The sequence below is a fragment of the Echiichthys vipera genome (assembly GCF_963691815.1).
Source record: "Echiichthys vipera genome assembly, chromosome: 18".
NCBI classification, from domain to species: domain Eukaryota; kingdom Metazoa; phylum Chordata; class Actinopteri; order Perciformes; family Trachinidae; genus Echiichthys; species Echiichthys vipera.
In genome coordinates, this window is record NC_139843.1 from 13,985,275 (window position 1) to 14,011,621 (window position 26,347).

The following is a 26,347-nucleotide window of genomic DNA, read 5'->3' on the forward strand; positions in this document are numbered from 1 at the left end:
ACACAGCTCTGAGCATGTTTCACAGTGATCAGCAGAGACTGAATCAGATGGATGATAACAGGATCGATGTGGGGCTACCTGCAGGGGCTTGCAGCTCCACTTCTGTACACCTGGCACTTGTGCAAAAGATGGAACCACAGAATGTCGTGACAACTTGAGAAAGAGTTGCTAAAAAGCGAGTCCAGATCACAAAGACCAGAATAAGAGAACAGAATAAAAGTCTACTGTATGCATGAGATAGTTTTATTCTGGAATTTACAAGTTTACATGTAGCCTTAGATTGTACATTCATTTGTAATTTAACAGTAAGATGAAATCTAATGCAAAAATAATAAGCATATAACATAATAACAGAGCAGCACATGGTTGAAAATTTAAAAAGAGAAAGCATTAGTTTTAATTTTTGGTCCCCCTGCTTCTTTATTCATTTGATTAAGTGGCTTTCTTCTTAGATTTTAATTCTTGAACAACATGTGGTTGAAGACAATGAGAGCTGCAAGAGACATAAGAAATAAGCATCAAATTTTAGAATGTATCTATAATATACAATTTAGTATAATTTAGTACATATCGGACGGTGGGGATGTTTGGTAAAGCACTTTCAAGCAAAAAAAAAGGATGAGGAAAATGCATATGACAAAACTGTTAAATACTGTTAATAATGCATTAGTCGCTAATGCATGATTGTGAAACTTACCACATATCAATATAATACTATACCAAATAAAACTTTGTGTTTGGTTACCTTTTCAGTGACCTTCTTGACTGCCGATGTATTGCGAGGGCAAGAAAAAAGCCCCTTTGTCTCAAAAAACAGACAGTCCACATGGAGTGCGACTGCCCGGTTGCCCTCCTCTCTGTGGTTTGGTAAAGTATAGTCTTCATTGTAAGTGTGATGCATCGCCACCAGAATCACTTCCTTCCCATGTCCTGATTCTTTGGTACAGACAAAAAACACAGGTCACGTTTTGCAGCTAAAAGACAAAATACAAGATTATATTTCATGTGCTTTTGAGTTTCTGCATGTTTACCTGGGATACCGGATAACGCTGACCTGATGTCAGCCTCATAACGACTGACTATGGGACAAAAAACAATAATCGCATGACTGTCCTCTGGTTTTTCCACTAGCTTTGCACCTTTGTTCTTGAGTTTATGAAGAAATGTCTTATGACACCCCAGAGTGTTTCCCGCTTCATGTGAGTAAATTTTTGGCATTTTTTCTGAAAAAGAAAAAGATGAATATCGTCAAATTTACGTTTTACATAACCATGAGGTTCTGTTTGGGCCTTTTTTAACATCTCAAAGAATAATAAGTAATGGCCCACTCTACGGTTATGTTTTTCTTGTTTACAGTTGTTCAGTTATTAGTCTGTCCCGTTTTTGTGGACTGTCTGTCTGCGTGCTGTACTTTGATTTCTGCAAGTTAAGACTTTAACTTTGACAACGTGTCTGCGTCATGCATCTGTGTCCATTCTGTTTGCTGAACGCTGAAACCAGCACAGACAAAGGGCAGCACATAAACTAAGGGTAGGTACTTACACAGGCGGGAACACACATGGGCAGGAAGTGAAGTTACCTGAAACAGTCACAGTAATAACTGAAACAAGACCATCATAACCTTAGAGGAGAGCAGGACATGACACTCACATGCTCCATATCTGTGATTGGTGTTGACGGCTCTGCTCCACCTAAATCTTATATTTCTTGTTACTGATGTTTAAAACAGTTTGTTCATAGAAAGTCAAATAGGGAGTTTACAGTAGACCTTTCTGGGGTCTGATCGTCCCAAATATACTTTAATACAATGCTGGATAATGCACTATTCGTCACCATCGCCTGTCAATGACTTTTTGGCAAAATACTGTAAGGGAAAATGTATTTGTTCATACATAGTCCATGAAAAATTAAAACATATTTCATAAAAAATATTTCCTCTTTTGGTGCAATAAGACTTTGTGGTCAATTCTGAATCTTGTCAATTAAGGGTGACCACTTCAATACTTTTGATATTTACAATTAAAAAAATGATTTTGCACTTATTGTTGTTTTTCCATATACAGCAGTGAGGTCTATGAGACACCAATCAACGAGAAGTTAAAGTGAACACACAAGGGTTAACCTATTGTCCACATCATCATCAACTTTTACAATAACCCATAGTGGCCTAAAAGGTCTTCAGCAGGGTTTTTATAGGGTGGGGATAGTTATAGAATACACAATATAGACATCTGTTGTAGCTCCGTAGCATTCAGCATATCTTTAATGATGTCCAAGCATTTAATATTTTGAGTCGACTTACTGTTTTATAGTGGAGTTGTTGTTGTTCCGTGACCCCCCAGCCTCTGAAATTTACAGGGAATCCAATGTTTATGCCTTGTAAGCTTTCGCTTTCACTTCAGGTCCCATTCTGAAATAAGACTCTGCATTGCCTTGATCTGACCAGCAGGTGTCGGTGTTGTGACATTATTGGGATGTGGCTGCTGTTATTAGACCTTCATGATTGCCCTATACTGTGGATTTAACAGATAAAGTAAAAAATAATTTGAAACTACACGTTACTTTTCAGTACAATATACCAGATTTTTAGAGGTGTCTTCTTTATTCAAACAATGGCAATGGCAAACACTACCTTATTTAATTAGCTATTATATACTTAAAAAAAAAAATTAATGTGAAGACACTAAATACACATTTAAGGCTATAACGGAAAAGGTGTCTGACTGACATGCTGAAGGCTTTGGAACTGACTGAATAATGACAAATGTATTCTTCTTATATCAGCTCTTTGCATCTTATTGTTGCGGGATCAGCGTCTTATTTTCATTGGAGAAGCTAAAAATACTGTTATACGTATATTTCCAGTTAAAGCATCATATCTTCTCATAATGTCAGCATCTGGACTGCTAGACCATTTGACTGCCCGAGGTCATGAATAAATCATTCATTTGATTGGTCTCTTTCAAGTTACATTCATACTATAACACTGACACACAAACATCACTGCAATCACTAAGCAAAGCACTGCTGTGTACACTGTTTCTACAAAGGGGGTGTAGACTGTAGCTGTATGAGTGATTCTTCACCCATCTGTAATGTAAAATTGTTCGGATCATCTGTATCGGCACTGTCAGAATGAGCTGACGTTACCTCCTCAGCCCTCACTTACCTCTGACAGATGAGCAGAGCTGTTGATGGAGCGGTCAGTCGGCATACTATGGCCTTTATTCAGTGATCTCCAAAAGACGACCAGCAGTGTTAAGACAAGGACATTCAGCTCTCATAGACACACGATTTGTTTTTCGTTTGTTTGTATTATACTAACTCATTAAAGTGAAAAGGTTCTCCAAATAACAAGTAACTTAAAATGCATCAATATTTGAGATACTAAAGCATTTTCAGATATTAGTTATTATTTTTTGCAAAAGCTTCTCATTGGTGGAATTGAGTTGTTGTGGAAATGGGTTGTAAACTAGTGATGGGCAGCCCAGCTAGCAGTGATATTGGTTGAGCTAGCAGAGTGGTTAGCCCGGCTGCCCGAGGTGAAAGCCCTGTTAGCAGTGATGTTGGCCTAGCTAGCGAAGGTGAAGGCCCAGCTGGCACTGGCCCAGGGTTTAGTTCAACATCACCAGCCAGAAGAAGTATCAGCAAGAGATCAAAAACACCCGAGAGTGGTTTGCCTGTAACAGCCTTTTCCTGCTCACATGGGGGTGGCCTAGCATGGTCATAATCCAGTACCCGTGTGAATAACATGTTCTGACTCCATCTGGCTGGATACAAGGTTAGAGTGTCCCTTTTTCTTGGTCAAGTTGAACTTAACAAAAGATAAAGAGTTATCCAAACAACAAAGGAATACGTTGATAGCACAATCCAAGGTCCTATTTGCTTTTTGGATGATTTTTTAAGCAAACGCTCTTGCCCAACTTTGTGTCTGCACCCTGGCAGCCATCTTGAATCTTGAATTCAGTGTGTTTTCCACCTTTTGTTAAACAAACAGCACCATCTGTCTGTTTAACAAAAGGTTGAAAACACACTGAATTGCCATACCTTGAGCCTTGAATTAATGCTTCATGAAGCTTGGGCACCACTAGCTGAAACCAACCTCTTTGAAAACGTAATCTGCTAGTTAATCTCAACATAAAGGGCTTGTGTCTTTGTTCTCCTCTGAAAATCCCCATCCTGATATCCCTACGTAGACTTTCATGAACTTTGATTAGAAGCATTTTTGTGACATGTCAAAAACGTAACACAGAACAAAATATGTTTCCCTCGAAACGTAATTGAAAATGCAGTTCCAATGTATCGGAACGTAATTTTTAGGAGACAGGGCTGATGTAATCTGTGTAAGATGGCATTGACATAAATTGTTCAACATTGTTCTTCTGTCACAGTACATCAGTCTTAAATGGATGACGCTCTATTCTGTAATAACCTAAAACAAGACATGCTGCTAAATTATACCAGGGTTAAACTGATTTAAGGTATGACCAATACAAAAACAAGCAACAGATACAAGCACCACACTCAACAGAGGTGATTAGAACATTTAATCACCGAGCCCTATCGCTGAGGTCTGCAGGCTTTTTCACCCCAAGGTTTGATTTACCCGCCCTCTTCCTGAGGAAAAATCTCATTCACTAGACGGATTGCTGAGCGGGCCTCTCCGACCAGCCACTATAAATCATTCTTTAATCAGAGGCCTCTGAGATTGGGTGCAGACACCCGCGGGAGCACCGCTGTGACACCTCAACTCCTCCCTGTGCGTCTCCACAGTCCAGGGAGCTTTTATCCTCTTCTGTTTCCTCCTCCGGCTTGTCTGCATTTGTATCAGTCATGGGGAAACTAAGAGGGATGACCCGCCCTGCTCTCTGTGCTCGCGCCAACACCCCAAAACACTTTCTCAGTTTGGAAGGAAGTGATGCCAAAGAAGAACTAAACATTACTGCTCTGAGGCTCAAAGAAAACTCAGGCTCTGGGTCATGGGCTGCATTTCTGACTCGGTTAACCCAGCCATGCTGTGGTTTACAAAATGAGTGGTCTCCATCCAAGAAATGCATGGCAATCCTGTCTTAATAAATCAATACTAAAGGGAGAGTGCTGACAACGCTGTACAGGGTCTTATATTGTCATCTGCAAACTCAAAACAGATGAAATGATGTAAGAGGAAAGAGAGGTGCTTCAACAAAGAAAGTTAATGAATCTATTTGTCTTTTGTTGTTGTCACAAGCGGCATCTCAGGATCAAGAGTAGTTTTTCCGTCAAGTCATAAAATCAAGTGGAAATAGTTATCAAAGGAGTGATGTTAGAATATAAACACAGGTATTGCTGTAGTTTAAAGTTCTGCATTATTGTAATGCCTCACATACTGACCCCAAAAAAGGTTGAGGATGTGTTGGTGAGTATTTGCATTATTGGTTACATTTGGTTTGGGTGATAAAATGTCAGAAAATAGTGAAAAGTGTTGGTTTCTATCCATCAAAAACACTAATATATTCAGTTTACCTGTAGGATTACAAAAAAACAGCAAATATTATCACTGGATGAACTGGAACTAGTGATTTTACGGCATTTATACTTAAAAAGGACTTAAACAATAACCTGATTATCAAAATATGTTCGTCGCTCTACTGATCGATATATCGATGAATCATTTCAGCTCAACTAATAATCACTCAGTTTTAACTGTGGAGTATCAACACTGGACAACCTGAGCGCTTTTTTTGAGGTATAAAGTGTCTTATTTGGACCAGCAGTAGAAAAACACACAATCACAATCAATGTATGTATAACTTTTTCTGGAGCTTTTGATCACATTTTCTGGTCCTCATCGCCGTCAGCAGATCCAGATTCACCCAGTTGTCATTGAATTATAGATGTTGAATTACTGATGTATTCTCATGAGCACTCTGAGGGCTGATTTTAAGCACTGAGTAATCCTTTCTCAAGTAAAAACTCAACTGACTGGCCCAGTTGATACAGAAAGAGGAAACTTCACTGGATGTGTTGCGTCCAAAATGTTTTGATTTATCATGTGCTGGTGATGCAAATGACTCTGAACTCATCTTCAGATGAAATGTCACAACTCTTTTTTCTTTTTTTCATTCTCATTTTTGATCACTGCTGTTGCTTCATCCTTGCCACCTACATCAGCCACGTTTAAACTTATTCAAATTCTAGACTGCATCTCTTCCTGCTGGATTCACATATGGGGATGCATTCAACTGGCAAAAAAAATATATATATATATATATATACATATATACTATTTACTATGCAGCAGCTACACAGTGTGCCAAAAAAAAAGGAAGTTAGTAAAGAAAGATGAATGAGGGGAGAGGGATGAATACTTTTTTTTGTCTGCCAAGATGCTGTGACGTCACCGTGTTGAAGTATTTGTCTGTCGCTCAGCCGGTGCGGAGCTGTCAGAGAGCGCACTCCCACTGCTTCTCGCTCTCCTCCGGTGACCATGGAGACGTCCAGGAGTTGTACAGGAGGGTGTCATTTCCCAAAACTCAGCGCGCAGCGAAGGATGCCTTTTTCAATGAATGAAGTGGAGTGAAGAGACGGGGACGCAGATGGATTGTGTTAATACGCTCCGCGATGAATTGATGGAAGTGTTGTCTACCAACTGACAAGACTGCAGAAGTTGTTGTATTATTTATTTATTTATTTTGTCCTGCTTGGGAGACAGTGGATAGTTCGGCTTCACTCAAACCACCCAAACAATCAGAAAGGACGAAACGCAATCAATTAGAAAACCATGCACTGTTCATATCCATGGAGAGATGGCATGCGTGCTCCTCTTCAGTCGACTTCTTCCCTTCTCGCACCGGCTAACAAGGACATCCATTTGTTTATTATCCTTTTTCCTTTCTTATTTGTGCTACTGTGCACTATTCCCCGCCGATACCATCATGCAAAAGCCAGGTGATCCGACGCCCAGCTGTCAGCGCGCCCCGGCCGATGGAGCCAAAAGGCGCATTCAGAAATCACCGTCCTGCGTTTTCCAGTCGGACGCGAGACCGAGCAGCGTCGATTCGTCTCGGCTGAAATCCGACCAAAGACCTCCTTCGATTCTCCACATCGACACGCCCAGTCCCCCCATGGGTAATTTAAAGTTTGGGAATAAAAAGTTACCGAACGCCATAATAGTTGGCGTGAAAAAGGGAGGCACCAGAGCTGTTCTGGAGTTCATACGGATTCACCCGGACGTGCGAGCGGCTGGCACCGAGACACACTTCTTCGACAGGAACTATGATAGAGGCCTGGAGTGGTACAGGTTAGTAAGAGCATGACTCACCTGCACAGGTACATTTGCCGTTCCAATGCTCTTGTAATCTCCAAATAGATAACTTGCAAACACACGATCATCAGGGTGTGTGCCAAGATCATTTTAAAGGTTTCTACACTTAGACACTTAAAACTGAATTACACCAGTGGCTTTTTTTCAGTTCTGTAAGAGAGATAGAGTAATTACCAGCCTTGATTAGTGGTTGGTGCCTTCAAAGACTCCTTGGAGTTTCTGGATATTTAAAGGGGAACTGTGCCCGTTTTCAAAATGTATTCATGTTCTTATGGTCGAAGACAGTCCAAGTCTTAGTAAAGTTGAAAAACTGTCTCACAAATCCAGAATCTAAAGCTCAAAATTGTGGTAATCAAGTATAAAGTGTGGCGCTGCACCACAGAGAATTAATGTGAGACTAGTTTCTTTTCTTTTTTGGGTTTTTTTTCATACCCAAATGAGCTTTATTCTGTTGTAGTGCTGCTAGTTGTGGAACAGAAAATGACTTATTTCCCTTGGTGGGGAGTGTCATCTGTAAGGCCTTTCCCAATTCACTGCCCACACGTACCTATACTTGATGACATGACAAACTAAATTTGAGTTTTAGCACTCTAGTTTTTGGATTTGGGAGATAGTTGTTCATATTTACTAATATTATTGGGCTGTGTTAGACCATAGGAATGACATGGCTGAATCGTGAAAATGGGAAAAGTTCTCCTTTAAGGTTGGTGGTCGTCTGTGCTTGTATCCTAAACTGCATATCTGCTTAAAGGCCTGTTCCCCAACTGAATAATGAGGATATAAAAGTCATGTAAAATGACGATGGTGAGGATAATGATGACGATGATGACAACTCCAATGTCTAATTTAAGTCCACTTTTCTACACTTAAAATTTAAAGGGAGTTCAGGCTAGCTGTAGTTTGTCAGTATGGCTTTTTTTCTTCTTTCAAAATAAAAATGTCATTATAAGCCTATCTATTCTTGAGGGTGTTTTCTGACAGGAAACTTCTTTAAGTACACAACTGTACAAATAATTCATTGAAAGGCTAAAAAATGTGGCTTCTGTCTCGTGCCAGTTATTGTATAGAACAAGTGAACGCCACGTTAAATCTGCTGCTTACTGTCAAAATTGCCACTTGTCCCCCTCCCTCCCCTTGGTGCCTCTATGTACATTACATTTTGAGGTGGATACACATGCTGGCTGTATTTTCTGCAGTCTCTCGACTCATTTCACGTTCTTATTGCAGGAGAATGCGGATGCCTGAGCTCTGTTTACATCGGCAGAGAAGGGGCCCTCGTGTTTTGATGTACTGTGGAGCAGTTCATCACATTTCTCATAAAATCCAACCTCTCGAGGAAAACACTGTAAACTGCAGCGTGAGGACCTGCTGTTGCCGGCAGGCCACTGAACGATTGTCTAGTTTGTATGGCCCTTAAACTAATCTCAAAATGAATATTTAAGAAAGGATTTATTTCTGAAATGCTACAGTACATGAAGCAGCTTTAAGTGAGTGCAGCTTAATAAGAGAGTTTCTATATAAACTACCCCATACATGAAACATCCTCATCCGTATTTAAACTCCTAATTACAAATTCACACATTCACACACGTGAATGATAGGCTGTCACACAGGCTGCAGGAGGGATGTGTATCAGTAATATTAGATAATTATAAAATGAAAGTATGCCCACTAATTGGCACTCTTCAGGACGGTTGGCGGCCAAAGCCCTTTTCATCTCAGAGATGTGTCTTGGAAATGTGAACCAGATGCGAACCCTCGCCTATTACCGCACTTTGATTGCCAGCTGTCAAAGCTGGCGAGAAAAGGTCAAATGTCCGGTGACTTTTGAGGATCGCTTTAAAAACAAACAGTTGCTTCTCAGGAAACTCTCTTGTAAACACTCATCAGTAAAGGTCAAACTATTGTTTTGAATAGTAGACTCATTCTGATGTACAAATGAGAAGAAATGCAATAATAACCCGAGTCAGAGCAGTGGTAAAGACTACGGTTGCACAACAAACCTTTCAAGTGTGTGATCACAGGGATCTCATCTGTACCCTCTTCAGTGGGCTGTGTTCCTTTTGATGTTCCAGAGCTAATTTTTTCCAGATGTTTCAATGTGTTGCTTATCGAGTGTATCAGCGAAATCACCAGCCTCACAAATCTCATCTCATCTCATCTTCATCCGCTTATCCGGGGTCGGGTCACGGGGGCAGCAGCTTTAGCAGGGGACCCCAAACTTCCCTTTCCCGGGCCACATTAACCAGCTCTAACTGGGGGATCCCGAGGCGTTCCAGTGTGGAGATATAATCTCTCCACCTGGTCCTGGGTCTTCCCCGAGGCCTCCTCCCAGCTGGACGTGCCTGGAACACCTCCCTAGGGAGGTGCCCAGGGGGCAAGTTTTTTTTCATGTATAAACTATTAACAGAGAAATCAGGTACAGTAACACCGACTAACAGCCGAACATGGCTAACACTGATTAGCTCAGGTCAGTACGGTGAAGGCATTAAAACTGCTTTTTTTAACCACTAAGTTTGCTTACAAAATAACACTCTGCAGTAGCATTATAAGAGTCCCTACACATAAAACGAAGCACCAATAACGTAGTTAGCGAGTGTTTTGAAAGACTCACCTACTGGCCCCTGTACCAGCTCCTCTTGTAGTAAAGTCCATTCAAGTCAATTAGCAAATGCAATCCTAAAGGAAGGAAACTATTGATTTGTTTGTTTTATGTGTAGGGATACTTACCATGCTACTGCAGAGGTTTGGTGTTTTTTTGAGCGGTATTAGTGGTTAAAAAAGCTGTTTTAATGCCCTCACATGGATTACTTGATGTATGTAGGTGCCGAAAAAGACTATGGGAGGATTTTCTGCCGGAATTACACTTTAAGTACCTTTCACACATGCAGTGCAACCCTGAACTTACCTTGACATTAACCAGAGATGCTGTATGTGAGAATTCAAGTGTTCAAATCAATTGGCCCAGACAATAAACAGACTTTACCGTGGCAGCTCCCTGCTACAAAGTCTGTGTAATGTCTGATTGAGCATATGTGGATAGAGCCGCTCAGTGTCCTGAAAATTCACAGTGAGTGAGTGGGCATGTTGATGACATTTATACCATGCAAGTGCCACAAAATCGCAAGAAAAACACCTGCGCAAATACGAAAATTTCTTACGAAGATATTCGAGAACTTATGTCGGTAAGGGTCGTGGTGAATTTGACAGATAAATTCATGGAATGGCAAGAGACTGTTATATTAAATTAAATTGCAAAATGGCTACGTGACCGCAGTGTAATCCGCACCATGTGCATTTCCAATAAATGAGAACACGTCTGGCACTGACAATCTCTCTGTTGTGTGCTACACGTGTGAAAGGGACACTCTGGAGAATGTCCAGAGTTCATTTGAGAAAACCTCTATACACTGCACCAATCTTCATCTGGATTTTCTATTTTTTCTACAAACAAAAACCATCAAAATCATTTGAAAGATGCTCTAAAGTGTCAACACTGAAGGGGCTTTTGTTTACAGTAAGAGCTGCAACGATTAGTCAATTAATCAAGTTCAAGGGACAAAAAAATTAATCTTCAACTATTTTAAGCATTGATTAATGGTTTAAGTCATTTTTAAGTATAATATCCAAACATTCTCTTGTGTAAGCTTCTGAAATGTGAAAATTAGCTTTGTTTTTGTCCAGACATTATAGACAATTTAATATTTGTAGTCGCTGGACGGCTGATCAGATACAGTAATAAAAGACATTTTATGACATCACCTAGGAAAGTATAACAGGCCATCATCTGGACATTTTTAAAATGTTCTCTAATGTTATATAGACCAAATGATAGATGAGTTAATCAATTGTGAAAATAATTGTTAATTGTAGCTCTATGCAGACATTGTCCTTTGATCGTTTCAAACTTTGACTCTGTGAAGGCACACCTGTTCAAATCATTTCCTTCAGGGACAACCATGGCCTAGTTTGAAGACCCAGAAGTAACCTAACAGAGTCACTCTGCTGTATGTGTTCTGTTTGCATTCACAGTGATTTATTACTCTTGAACCAGCTGGGCTGATGCACAGGAGAGCTGTCTGCGAGACAAGTCTCCTGCGACAACACACTACTATGACTTTGCATCCTATTATCATTTACATCAACTGGGAAACTGGGTTCATGTCCAAACTGGAGCTTCTCAGTTAGGGTGCATTTGTGCCTTTGAAAACTCACTTGTGTAATCTGCTCTAAATAGACAGTATTTTTTCCTTTCAACAGAGTGAATCCAAGGACATTGTGTCGTCCTCTGTGTCTGAATGTATGAAAAATTCAAAACAGCAAGAAAATGTCATAAAAATACACTTAAATAATTGTAAATGAGAAACCTTTCTCTTATGGGAATTTGTGTTTTTATCTTTCATTCAGAGCTTTAATGCCAAGGACTCTTGAAAGCCAAATCACAATGGAGAAGACGCCAAGCTACTTTGTGACAAAAGAGACGCCGTACCGGATCGCCACCATGTCCCGAGATACCAAGCTCATCGTGGTGGTGCGTGACCCCGTCACTCGCGCAATTTCAGATTACACACAGACTTTATCCAAAACTCCTGACCTGCTGAGCTTCCAGGATCTGGCCTTCAGAAACCAGAGCCTGGGTATTGTGGACACGTCCTGGAACGCCATTCGGATCGGACTGTACGCCCTGCACCTTGAGAACTGGCTCCGCTATTTCCCTCTGGCCCAGATCCACTTTGTGAGCGGAGAACGTCTCATAACGGACCCAGCGGGGGAGTTGGCTCGGGTGCAAGACTTCCTCGGGTTAAAACGCATCGTCACCGACAAACACTTCTATTTCAACCGCACCAAAGGCTTCCCTTGCCTTAAGAAGCCGGAGAGCAGCGGCTCACCTCGCTGCTTGGGCAAGTCTAAGGGAAGGACTCACGTGCAAATAGACAGAGATGCTATCGAGCAACTGCGAGACTTCTATAGACCTTACAATGTCAAGTTTTATGAAATGGTCGGTCATGATTTCAGGTGGGAGTAGAGATTTGAGAGATATAATTAAATGGCACAAGAAAGATATTTGTTTTGAAATGGTTTGCCTGAAACAGCTATAAGGCGGACTATTCGCTGTCTCCAGATCATTTTCAAGTGAAACGGCAGAAGCAGTATTTTTTTTTTTTGAAGTGACACTAATGAACAGTGAAAAATCTAAGATGACACTGCTATGCACTCGGAATGATCAGTTACCAGCCAGCAACCGCATCCTGTTTGTTGCCAGATATAGCCGTCATTTCAGCTTCTGGATCATGTGATTTCTGCTTGTGTTACTGTGTAGTATTGCTGACTAGAGTCTCCATGTGCTGACTGGTTTATATATATATAAAAGCGAGATCCAGAGAATGGGATTAGCTCCTCCTAAAACCTGCTTCACTAATCAAGGCAGGGCTTGAAAGCAAGACCTTGGAAAATGTCAGTGAGGTCTTCAGGGAGAGCAGAATTAAGCTGCAGCACTGTGGTGGTAAATCTGAAATGTAAAGCCATAACGTAAGTATGAACCACCTAATATCACTTAACTGTCGGTCTCATCAGTTTCTATACAGGGTGGAGATTTTCTGTCACATTCTTTCCAGCATGAATCGGGTAAGTTAGTATATGCTGTTGAGTATATGCAGCGCTTCACTTTGTTCTCTGTGCTTTATTTGCAAAACCCATCTTTATACAGTATTTTTGTTACAAACATATTTAATCACAGCCTTAGCCGCAATGCTTGTCCCTGAACTTTATTAAAATGAAACAGAAGCACAAAACACTTTCGGCAGTTTTAATTCTGTCTCATCTGAAACCTTCGCCTCGATGTTGAATCGCTTTTTCTCTGCGAATAGGACCCCTGATCCTGTACGACGCCTCCCGTTTCATATCTTGTCGGTAAAATCATGGTTTTCAACAGATAAGTCCACCGACACTTCTGACATTCGTCGCCAATGTTGCTACTGAAAACACACCCTTTGAGGTTTATTGCGTTCTTTAAGGTTTGCTGTGTGCCTCGGCGGTGGTAGGTGGAGGAGCGGGCTGTAGCTGTTAGGAATTTCAATCACTTTTTTCAAAGACAAAGCAGGGAACACCTAGTTGTGGCAGGCTATCAGATAAATTCTGGGACTGCGTGTCACATGATTGCAGTAAAAAAGTTTTGGATTTGGCTACACGGTGTGAATACTAAAGCCAGCCTGATACAATACTGTAAAAACAAAGGGGGAAACTACTTTGCGGTACATGCACGGGGGTCCAAGAGTACATTTTGTGATGAGGTACTCAAATTCCAAATGACGCTTCATGATGCTATAGGTAACACTTTAAATGTGAAGGGTATTATTTAGTACAGTATATGGAGTACCAATACCTATGGGTACGTGGGGAGCAGACAAGAGGTGAGATAATGAGTTGGGATAGGACCTTAGAAATAAATTACACTGTATTCATTTGTTTTAAAATAAGTGAAATGATTATGGCTTACAGTAATTAGGGATGCACTGATACCGATATCAGATACTGGCTCAAATAGTTGGACCGGGTATCTGACAATGGGGCCGATTTATTCAATTCATTAAGCCTTTTATTCTTTATGGTTTTATTAATATTTATATTGCTTTTAAAAATATATATTTTATAAAGTTAGGAATGCAATGTTGAAGTTAGGTTTGATGTTGCCTTACATATAAAAAAATGATCCTTGTCACTTCCACACAGTGAGACATACAGCGTATTAATTAAACACTGGTATCAGATGTGTACTGATACCCAAAGCCTAGGTATTGGTATCGATATGGGTTTATGGATATCAGTATTGGGACTGAAAAATGAAAAAAGAGAGAGAAAAAATTAGGGAAAATTATACTGAAATTAAATTATATTAGAATTGAAGTTGTTTTTTTTAACTTTGGGGAATTAAATTCGGAGTATGTCTAAATGATATAGATGTTTTTGTTTTTTAAATACATGATAAAATACACTAGTTTTGTAGGGATATGTTATTTTGGGAGCTGAATACATATGCTTTCACTCAAACTATTGAGGTTTATTGTTATTGTCTAATTCAATATGTACTGGGAAATTAAACGTAGTTAAAGTGTAATTTAGTTCTAGGTCCCCTCTAAATGCAAATGTGTTACCTTCCCTTTACTTCTTCCCTTGTGCGTATAAATATAATATTTGAACCTCGTATGAGCTTTTCACATACAACACTAAGCAATGATTATATCGTAAAAGATAGATCCTACACAAGAGTAAGCAGACGCGTTGACAGTGCATATAGAGTGTGAGAGCTCCCTGAAGTAGACAGAGACAGAACAGCAGCAACTTACTCAGCATTTGAATGTGAATCCTTCGGTATCACAAATAATAGAACGTTGAACTCCGAGAATCTGTTTCCTAATAAAACTCATTAATAATGATTTCTCTCTGCAGTGAAATGTAGGACATGTTGGTCCTCTCTGTTATCTACATACCTCAGAAGTCTAGTACTTTTATCTGTTTGAATACTCCTCCATCTAACGCTCCATTGAAATCTGCATGTAACAGAATATCCTTTGAAGATTTCTTGGTGTTTGACAGAAACACAGAAAGTGGAGCTCAGGAAGCCTAAAACCTGCTCTTGTTTTTACTCTGGTGTGTGTTCAGACTCCCCCCCCCCCCTCTCTCTCTCTCTCTCTCTCCCTCTCTCTCTCTCCATTCTTTGCATCTTCTGCAAATGCTCACATTGTTAGGAGAAAAATCATGAAAGATGGTTCACTCTGTGACCCTCTCTCAGCCCAGACGTCTCCCCCTTTCTCTCTCTCTGTCTCTCTCACTCTCCTCACAGGTTCTCTTTCACTCTTCGTCTCTCTCCCGGTCCTAGCATTCATTACACCCATACGACCTCCAGGTGGGGGGCGTATGGGCGGCGTGGCCGCACCACCTCTGATGCCCTTCTTGTCATCGTGCTCACCGGCAGCTCATTTCGGTGGCTTTTTGAGCGCTCGCAGGTGAGCGTCTATCCAGTCGTCATTGAGAGAAGCAGCTTTCTGTATGGTACACATGGGTCCTAATTAGGCCTGAGGGCTGCAGAGGAGCAATCCCCTTGAACGAGCACCAGCAAGGGTCTGATTAGACTCTGCTAGTGAACGGCTCTCCAGAGATTGCGTGCAGGTCAAAACTCTCTCTCTCTTTCTCCCTCTCTCTCTCTCTCTCTCTCACTCTCACACACACTCAGCTTCAAATATGAATTCCCTCAGGAAGCAGCCCATGCAGATCTTGAAATCCTTTGCATTTTGGAGCACTACGACGTGACCTATTTGCACTCCAGCTAATGAGGTGCTTGTTAAGCCTAATGAGTATTAGTTAAAACCGATGTGTGACTATTGTGTTGATTCATTTATTCATTTTTTCTTGCTGTTATGAAACATTAGGACTAAATGGACCATTTCCCTAGATTATGTTTAATGTGTTTGATATTTGGACTTTAACTATAACTTAGTACAATTCACATAATTCCATACCTATGGAGCATTATTTAATGCTCATGATGCCTGAAGGAGCTGAAGGGTTCAGTGTTTACTGTTGAGCACTAGTATATGCTGAGACTAATAATAAGACTTCAAGGACCAGCACAGACATATAATGCTATTTTTTTATACTGTGGGTAATACACTGGCCGTGGATAAGTACCTTCACCCTCTTCAAAAATTCCAAACTATCCCTTTAAATGTCACACACACTCTTTGGGGTTTTTAATAAGTTCAGAAGTAAGATTCTTTCAAAAGGAATCCTTCCTTTAAACGTTAATATTGCAGTCAGTGTGATTGCTAACGATGCAACAACAGTATTTGATGCATGCCTGCAGGAAAAGCCATCTTACATACACGCTCTAGTTAAGCTGCACTGAATTAAAATAGCGCACATTCAGCACTGCATTCCTTGTCCTTTTTCATGTTCACACATAGATAGAATGAGGTTCCCTGGTATCCGAGTGAGACAGCAGCTGACACTGTGGAGGAAGAGATTCAGCAGTGTACCTCGTTCAGTCCGAATGCTTCAGAATAGTTTAACTTCTGCAGTCGACAGGATGTCCCAGTGGTCAAAATCACCAGTGGCTTAGGAGCCAAATTAAAATGAAGTGCTGACAACTGTGGCACAGTCTCAAGTACGTAATGATACATGTTCTACAACTATTTGCAGACCAGTGTTGGAACTGCGGTCTGTGGGGATGGCACTTAATAATAAGCATGTGTGCTCTATTAAGCTCATGGAGAAAAGGGAAGTAAAGAAGAGAAGTGCAGCCTAATGGAAATAAAGTTTCAAGTTAAATTAACTCTAAATATCGACTGTGCTCCCATGTGATATGTTTGACAAAACAGTGTCCAAAAGTAGCAATTTCTTTCTTTCATTTGCATCTACGTTATCAATCAACAGCCACCGTGCCCGCCGTCCCTTTTTAACTCCTGCAGAGAGCGAGAGGGTGATGACAAACGTGTGAGATTTTGTTGGGCGCGTGCCCTTTCAAGATTCAGATCTGTGAAATCCTGCAAAGTCCTCCGAATTAGAAACAGTCATTCAGTGCCATCTCCTCGTTGTTGCATCCGTTTGTCAGACGAGCGGGAGTCTGTTTTCCGCAGAGCAGCTAAAGTGAGGTAGAAAGCTGATTAGATTGGAGGAGTAGTCAGACCTCAGCATCTCTCTCACCGGGAGATGTGTTCTAATTAGAGTGCGTGCCTCGTGTCTCACTGAGGAGAATAACAAGCCTCATCCCAAGGCTGCCTCCAGATGAACCTCACATCCCCTAGAAAACCAAAACACATCTGATGTATCAGCAACCCCTGGACGCCAAACCACACCTGAGTCGACATGCGGCACGTTAGGATTTTGATGAGGGTTTACACCATGTGGCAGCGCTCTAGAAGCAGGAGGCCTTGCAAAGCTGGAGCAACACAGTCAGGTAGAGCATCTCTACCTTCCTCCTGCTTTTAATGTCCAAATAGTCTTCCTCATTGTCAAACAATGGAAATGTTATCAGTAGGCTATTTCTGTACTATTTATATGTTGAGTTTTTTTTTTCAACATACGGAGCAGTCTAAAAGGAGGGACACACTGAACCTAGATGAAATTCTGGGGATGATTGTGGATACGCCTGCTGATGTGTGAAACTATTTTAAATTACATGCCAGTCTTGGTTTGTTGTAGAAATGCCTTGATACGTTTTAAATACAACAATTGGGTAAGACCGAATGGCGTACAGGCAGACGGATCAGATATGAAATGGAAGTTTTATGTGAAGACTACATTTTAAACAATTTCTACTAAAAGATTTTCTATTCTATCTAGGGTTGGATTATAAGAAGTATTGAAACTGTATTTATATTACCACATTAAAGATCCCATCGTAAAAACTTTTTTATTATAAAGCAGGTTGAGGTGCGCAATGTAATCCACAGGAAATGCACACAGCCCGTATTCAGAAACTGCGCCTTTAAACGAGCCGTCAGGACTTCTGTAAGGTTGTGATGTCACAACTATACTATATATGGGTAGAAAGGGACACTACAGTGCTGTTTAAGTAATTACCTAGCTGCAGCAACGACACAGAGACACTGAGAGTGCAGAAAGGCTGATTGGAGCAGACAGGAACTTTTCAGGAGGGGGTCTTTAAGAGACAGGAGCTAACCGAGCTTTTCAGACGGTGAATACAGGCATATTCAGACAGACAGTATAAGAAAAATGATGTGTTTTTTGAACATTAAAGCATGTAAACATGTTTTAGTTGAAACACAAAATATAAGCCTGAACCTAAAGATTAGCATAACATGGGACCTTTAAAACTTGGTATTGGATTTAAGGTTGAATAATAAGCATTACTGATATTATATTTACATTACCCACATTAGGCAGATATTATGCAAGACTTTTTTCCTGCACATGTATATATTTAATACATAACATCTGTATAAGCTATATGATATTGATATGTCTACGTTTATTAATCTACTAATATTTTTGATTGACTGGCCATCTTTAATCATAACCCACCCTTCAAATATTGAGCTTCATTAAGCATTGATAAGCCTATTAGTCGATCTAAGTTATAAAGACAATGTCAGATCTCATCCTTGTTATTTTTTAGAAATAATCCTGCAGTGCTTTACTTCAGATAAATTTATATTGCACTCTATCAGACAATACATTCTTTGTTGTGCCTGTAAACATCAATGCACACACAAACACACACACACACACACACACACACACACGTTCACACAGTGGAGGATGGTCCAACCTCCCCGGGCGGCTTGTCTCAGATTGGATGTCAGATGCTGGAGACAGCTGCACTCATCACAGCTTTTATGAATACATTACCTTTTATGTTCATCCAAACACTGATTTATCTTCCTCAGAAAATCAAACAGGACAGTTATTCATTCACTAGTCCTCTGGAAAATTGGAACTTTCAGAAACTGCGCTGCGTGTAAGACATATATCTGGGGCCAAAACAACTACAAATCTTCCAGCCTAGTGGAATTTCAAACCTCATCTTTGACAGAGTTTGTGTACAGATGTTGGTACCCACATTTTTCTTCTTTTTTTTGCAGAGATGGCTTATGAAATATCAAAGTGTTATTTGCCTCCATGAAACTCCACAACATCAAAGACACACACACACACACACACACACACACACACACACACACACACACACACACACACACACACACACACACAAGAACACAAGAATCCTCAAGTTTTTTGTTTTTTTTACAGCCTTGCCTGTCTTCCATCTCAGCCTTACTCAAAAGGCAAAAACCCCTAATGATACAAGATACAAGATGGAGAGTATGCTGCCAACAAAATGAGGAGTGGAAAAAAACAAACATTTTGGGTGATGATTGACATCCCTGCATCTTTTTATTATTCCTGTGATGTTCATCCAGACATACTCATGCCAGAAACTGTGGCCTCACACTTTGGCTGATGCAGCAATCTGGTGATATGCGTCTCTCTGCCTGCCAACCACCTGGCTGGAAGAAGCATAATCAACCTAGCAGTCAATCACTCTTTGCACAGCCAATGGTGTAGGATGAGTGTCAGAGGAAGCGCGGCAGACATGCGCTGGCTGTATGTCCAACTTTGACACTTCACACCTTGCTCTCTAGCATCCTGATTAGTCCTCTGCATTGGCACGGCCTTGGGATTCCAGCTACCACGACTGTGCATCATGTAAGCAGGAGGAATTAACGTGCAGCCAATGGGAGGAATCTGACTGCTGGGTCTCAGGCATTTTACAGGTTCAGGTTTTAAGTATATCCCCAATTTAGGCAGAAACAGCACTAAGTTGCCCAAAAATGCCAGGGAATGAATTAATCAAAGCACTAAAGTCCAAACTATCTTACAGTTAAAGCTGCAAGTTGGTACTATGATTGGTGGTTGTATCCTCAAATATCTTTTGTGACCACAAATGCCTTCAGAAAGATACTTAAAGGACTAACACTAGCAGTTCATGGGAATTGCCCCAGGTCCACAAACAACAGCACTTGGGTGTTCAAGTTGTTTTCAAGGCACTACTCACCGCTCTGGATTACGTAATTCAGCCGCGGATGTCCCACATGACACGTCATGTATATTGCATAGCCTAAAAAGCAGCTCTCTACTCCCAATGCACTTAGGGCTCACTAGATATTTCATCTCCAATTAAAAGGGAAGTAAAGTACTGCATCACTGGACTCAAGAGAAGAGAAATAATTGACATGCTCGCTCCTGAAATAAGTGAATAATTGAAATTGTTTTTTAAATCGGCAGAGAAAAAGAAATACTCACACTGAGAATACATTCAGTTATGTTGTGGCTTGGTGTAATGCAAAAAAATCTCTTCAGGCTACTCCAGATGAAATATTAAGAGACATTTGGTAAATGTATTTTTCAGAATACTTTTCTCCAACTCTGAGTGGCAAACAAGAGGAAAATGAAAAATAATGAAAGAACAGCAAATCCCGTAGGGAGCTATATATGCGGTTTGTTCTCTTTTATTTCAGTTTCTCCTGTGAAAGGTGTTGGTTGCTGGACGTATTTAAGGCACTTAAGTGGACAGGGAGGCTCACACACTCTAAGGTAACTTGAATAAAAGTAGCAGCTGGAAAGTGATCAAATGAACCAGATCTGCTGAGAAGAAAAAAAAACAGAATAACACTAAAATGACTTGCTTCTTTCTGAAACATCCACTCCAGTTGCCTTTATATTAAAGTCATTCTTACTTTTCTGGCATGTCGCACAGCACTTAGTAAAAATTTGAACATGAAGAACTCCTTCTCCCTCCCTGATACTAATAATCTTCCTTACACAAAAAAACTGTATTACAGTAGTCAGTAACTGATATTAGGGAAGAATTTATTGTGGTGCCAGAAAGAAGACAATATGCCAGAGGCCTGTATGTCTGATAACGAAGAATTATTCTTGATCAAGGAGAAACAGAAGAGTCGTCAACACAAAGTAATGCGTGAAGCCACCTCGACTCTAAGGCTGAACAGCAAAGCTCAGGTTCTTACACTAGGAAGCAAGAGGAGACGTTCTAACATCTCATTGGCTTTAATGCATTAACATGACATAAAGGATCCACACCAGCTAGGAAATGCAGAATGTTACAGAGTGACGGTGACCATTATCTTCTAAGTCTGCAGCTGTGTCTGGGCCTGCAATGAATAAGATACACCAAGAGGGAAATATAGCCTGAGTCAGCTCCAGAGAGTTTCAGGCTAACTGACAGAAAGTCCTGTAATAAGATCAACAGAAGGATTGATCATTAACAACACAAGCTGTTTAGGGAACATTAAATATTACATAACAGCTGATAACTGATGGCATCTGGATGCTGTTATCACATGTAATGTTGCGTTCAAGGATACCTGTCCAGCAGAAACTCTGTGACCATCTCATCATGACGCATCATGTTTTTTTTCTTTAGTGCAGCTTTTAATGAATGTCTTCTTTTTGCTCTCGCCTTGGTCAGTCATTGTCAGTTCTTTGCTGTTTCTTACTAACTCTTACAGTCAGAATTTAAATATTGATGAGTTTCAACACCCGGTGGATTTATTTTATTTTATTTTACGAGTGCCATATGCTTATTAGGGAGCATTTTAAGATAACAAAAGAAAAGTGTAAAAATGCCAGAAAGGTAAGAATGGCTTTAATAGGCTATAGATCCGACCAGCAAGCAAACATCTGTCCAAATAAATGTTGTCTCCTGAATTGTTTTCAGTGATGAAACAGTGGGAAATGGCAGTAAATTAAAGCTAGTTTGTGCAGCTTTTTTTTCATTTCTCTCAGAGTCCATTTTGGCCTGCAAATAGCAATTACAGTAGCACAAGAGGAGAGGAGTTACAAAGTCTAAACATACTCAGTAAAGTCTGTATAACAGATATCTATGTATCTGTCTATCTACCTAGCAATATCCATCTAAAGTTGGCTAATGCTAGCTAATATTAGCTCCTGCCATAAGCCAGTGGTTAAGGTCAAACCAGACCAAGTGAAGCTGTAGTTTCAACATTCCTGGTGCATATTAACACTTGTGAATTCTTCTTTTGTAAGAGAATAAATAAGTTATTTCTTCTCTCAAAAGTTATATAGTCTTGCTTTAAGAAATTGTCATTTAAGAAAAGGATTGAATGAATAGATTGAATGGTGACGGACAGCATCTCCAGATATCGGTAGATCCTTTTGGACTTGTTCTAAGAAAAGCTAACATTTATTAAACTATTTACAAGTCTTTCTTGGCTGCAAAAAGCACACAGAATGCTCTCTGATCTATAAATACCAACATTTCTGAGGGGCGTTCATCTCAGCTGCTGAAGTCATCATCACACCTCTTTTTGAGGTCCCTGTCAGGTGTTTAAATGTCCCAGACTTTTCAGTAAAGCATCACCATATGAAAAGAGGGTGGACATAAACTTCTGTACATTAAATGCACTACAGTTTTCTGCTGCAAATACTACCATCAGTTTGTTGGACTTGTATCATAGAGGTATAATCAACTCCATAGTAGTTTTGCTGTTTTATTGCTTTAAAGTAGGTAAGATATACATAGTATTATATTACATTACTTGGGTTAAAGGTCCAGTATTGTGAAAAGAAAAGAAATTCCATGTCTCTTGTTTATATTAAAGCAAGTCAATGTGCTATAATGTAAAAGTATCAAAACACATAACCCAAAGAAAAATGTGCACATTATTCAGAAACTGACTTTAAACGAGCCGTCAGGACTTCTGTACAGTAGTGATGTCACAACTATACTATATCAGTGCTGTTACAGTCATAACCGACTGCAATGATGGTGGGCACCCGTAAATGTTGACCGAGCGTTTCAGACAGAGGGTGAATACAGATGCATGTTCAGACGGACCGTATGAGAAAAAATAATGTGTAACACATCCACATCATGATGTAAGCATGTTTAAGTAGAACCCCAAAACAAGTATGAACCTGAAAATATTATTATAATATTTAATATAAAACAATGTTAACATCACCACAAACAGGGTGAAGAAAAATACCACAGGGTAAAAATGAACAGTTTGTGGGATACCTTTGAGGTTCACAGTGTTGCAGTGTAATTGAATGGGATTATATTTTGTGCTTTACTGGTGGTGACATAACGGCCACCCTCTGTATATTGCCTTCACCCCAGTCATTGCATCAATCTATCCAAACAGCAAGCAGTGGAAAAAAGACATGTGAATAAAATGAAGGTCCTGCTCGTCATCTGCTTCTGTCCAGGGACAGAGTGTCTCAAAATGGAGCAGCACTTAAGATTGAATTTGGCCACAGGAGATAGCAAGATTGGGTTGATCGATAAGATTAGATTGCCTTTCTTCAATGCATCAAGCACTTTAATGCGGCAAAAGCCAAACGTGGACTAATTCAGCATGTTAGATGCATTATGTTCAGGAGTCAAGAAGGGTATCATGTCACAGTTTATGTGTTAAATTCAGATAAAAGTTTCTGAATTCGCCACTGAGATCTTGCTAATGATGTTCTCTTGGACCTTATGCAATTGCCAAATGATTACTGATTTCATCGCCAGAGGAGGCTGGCTCCTTTACAGAACCATCTTGCGCCGGGTCGCAGCCTGCAAGTTTTCTAATTACATTCATACATGCATATGAATTCATTGAGCAACCTCACACTTTGCTGTAAAATACAAGCGACAAAATGTCAATTTCTAATATATAGCGCAGAGACTTCCTGCTGCATGTGAGGAGAAGTATGTTGCAGCCCCATCGCACCACAGGCCATTTTTAAAAATTTCATCACTTCTCAGACTTCACAAGACCTGAGAAGTGAGAGGGGAGAGGGGTGAAATGTAATTCCCAAAACCGATGACTGTTATACAAAATTACAAGAATAGCAAGACAAAGAGGCAGCATTAACTCTTAATATGCCCAGCCTTGGGCCAAACTAATAAAAGCACAATTGAGTCAGCTCTAAATAAATGATGGTGCTGCTGTAGTTTAATAGCATATCATCTCCCTCACTAGACAGCATTGGGTCTGACGGTACTATAGATCTAATCCCACAAGTTGAAATTGAAGGGCATTTCTCGGGGACAAATTCACTCGAGTGTTGTTTTATTTCCCTCGCTCATTATCTTTGTGTCTGCTGAGCTTTTCAGGCAAACACGGAGCTCCACCCGGTGGAGAAAGTGAGAAGTGCAAAAAGAAGATAGATGTAGAAAAACTGTAAGTCACCCAAAAGCTACATATGTTGACAAAATGTTTACTTAATGACACACTTTTATTTTATTGTTGTTGTTGTTGGTCTTTCATTGTTAAATCAATGCCAACACACACAGTTACACCACAGAAAGATGAACACAGTTCACGTCAAACATCCCGTTTTTGGACAAAATATAAATGGAAAAAAAGCTTTCGATCATTCTCATGCATTTGTGAAAACAACTCATTTCTCGCAGCATTAACAATTAAGTGAATTCATGTTCATTTATCAGTTTATATGCTGCATATGTTGGACATAATAGCACAGTATCAACACACTGCAGCCACCAGACACTAAAGATAATACTTTATTTTATCCTGCACCATGTAAAGTAGGTTACTGATGAAGACCCCGAAAATCTATAATTCCTTTGATGATAATGATAATGAATCACAACTGTCATTATCAAAATTCTATTTGGGTGGGACTCCTGTTGCAGTTAATGATGTCTTTGAGTGCAGTCTCTCACAGTGGAAAATGTACATCACATCTGTCGTTTGTCAAGTTTGAGGTTTGATTGTACAAGAATTTAATTAAAAAACGTATAAAATGCTCGTGAATATACTGCACATCATTAATCTTTTAGAGAAAACAATAAGACAGCGTGTCTATGAAGGCGAGTCTTGTCTTCAGCGGTTCTGGCCCAACCTGTCAAAATGTCTACATTAAGAAGCCAATAGCCCAACACGCCTAGTTCTTGTATAAAACACTACTGTCTTTGAACCAATTTAACTTACGCTTAAAGTTTTCTATCACAGATGATAAATGAAAGTTACAACACGCCCTGTAAACTGCAGCCATGTTGTGTTGCCATATAAAAACTTGCTACGGGACATTGTGAGGAAAAACGTGAGATAAATGAATACAATACAGAAAACATTCATTTGCAAGTGAGTTGATTTACTTTGAAGGTGAATGAGCAATACTTATCATTCATACAAAAATGTATATTACTTTGAAGAAATGTGCAAACAAAGCTTTAATAAAGGATGCCTTAACATGCTCTCTGATGCTGGCATTTTGGAAAAATATACAGTTAGAAATATATACACATCCAAGAGTTGCATTTCTACATACTCCGTGTGGGCATTAGCAAGATTCTGCTTGCATAGTTAAGTGCATGCATAAGCAATTTATCATGCAACAACTGTCATATATGTCGTGAATTTCTTTTTCTCAGTCTGTCAGCGCGTCCCGTGTTGATCTACACTGCAATGCAAGCCAAAGATGTGCACAAGCTGTGAAGTCACACGTGAAAAAACGGAAGATGGGCTGACTCAAACATACCATAATGCTCTATGTACTTGTATGGTGTTTTTTTGTTGTTTTTTTTTCAACAAAGGCATCCAAGCTATTTTTTAATGTGTGTGTGTCTTTTTTACATTAACCCTGTGTTCATCTGAGAGGAATGTTTGGAGATGTCTGGCAGTCTGAAGAGGCTGATCCCCATGAGGAACACCGCAGTTTAAGTGTTGGCATCAGCAGCTGGAGGGCAGAGGTGGTGACGCGCGGGAAGGTTGTCTGAGAGAGTAACAAGTAAATAAAAGACAAACATTTAAAGAACCGTTACAAACCGACGTGTCCGGACATTTAACACCAACGACACATGCGGCATTCCTGCACTTCCCCCACCTAAGGGGTGGGCGGGGGGTCTCTCTGCGACAGTCTTGATTCTGTCCTGCACAAAAATACTTCTTTAAAGGCTTTTGCACAATTACTACACCAAGGAGCATACGTAAACAGCGGTTCAGGTTAAATAGGCTTAATTGTGTTTGACTTGAAATAACATTTTCAGTGTTTAATAAATATTAAAATTGAATTATAAATTTACCAGCATCTGCAGTTATACAATTCAGATTAAATACTTTGATTATCTGAGGCACTGATGTCGACATATGGCTCTCAATATTGACAGAGAGCTGTACATAAAGATTGTTTTACTGTTTCACTGCATCAGCATGTTAAAAATTGCCAGTAAACTTCCTTTGGTGACTGAGTTGTCTGTGTTTGATGTATCTCAAAAGTCTCTTCTTCCCACCATTATTATCTGCTTTCCATCTTGTGCAAAGTCACTTTTATTTTCACCTCCTACCGAGATGTACTTCTCCCAACTATGCTACAGACAGAACAAGGCAATCATCTCAAAACATGTGCAGTTCATGCTTATTTACAATACTATATATTATTATATTCCTCAAAATCAATGCAATCCATACAAAGTGCTTCGTTAAAATCCATTCCTAAATTAACTATTTACTATTTCACAATGTGGAC

General features: G+C 40.0%; 1 protein-coding gene and 1 long non-coding RNA gene across 2 annotated transcripts; one reads left to right on the forward strand and one right to left on the reverse strand.

Annotated features, from left to right (window-relative positions):
- Positions 1-355: 355 nt before the first annotated feature.
- Positions 356-1,579, reverse strand: LOC310960858. Its single transcript, XR_014593613.1, has 4 exons — positions 1,543-1,579; positions 1,032-1,223; positions 746-936; positions 356-493 (listed from the first exon to the last, which is right to left on the reverse strand). It is a non-coding gene; the product is annotated as an uncharacterized lncRNA (long non-coding RNA).
- Positions 1,580-6,758: 5,179 nt separating this feature from the next.
- Positions 6,759-12,329, forward strand: LOC310960849 (heparan sulfate glucosamine 3-O-sulfotransferase 2-like; the record flags this gene model as incomplete). Its single annotated transcript, XM_083932676.1, has 2 exons — positions 6,759-7,279; positions 11,711-12,329. The coding sequence occupies exons 1-2, from the start codon at positions 6,786-6,788 to the stop codon at positions 12,327-12,329; spliced, it is 1,113 nt and encodes a 370-aa protein (XP_083788802.1). The 5' UTR covers positions 6,759-6,785.
- Positions 12,330-26,347: the final 14,018 nt, after the last annotated feature.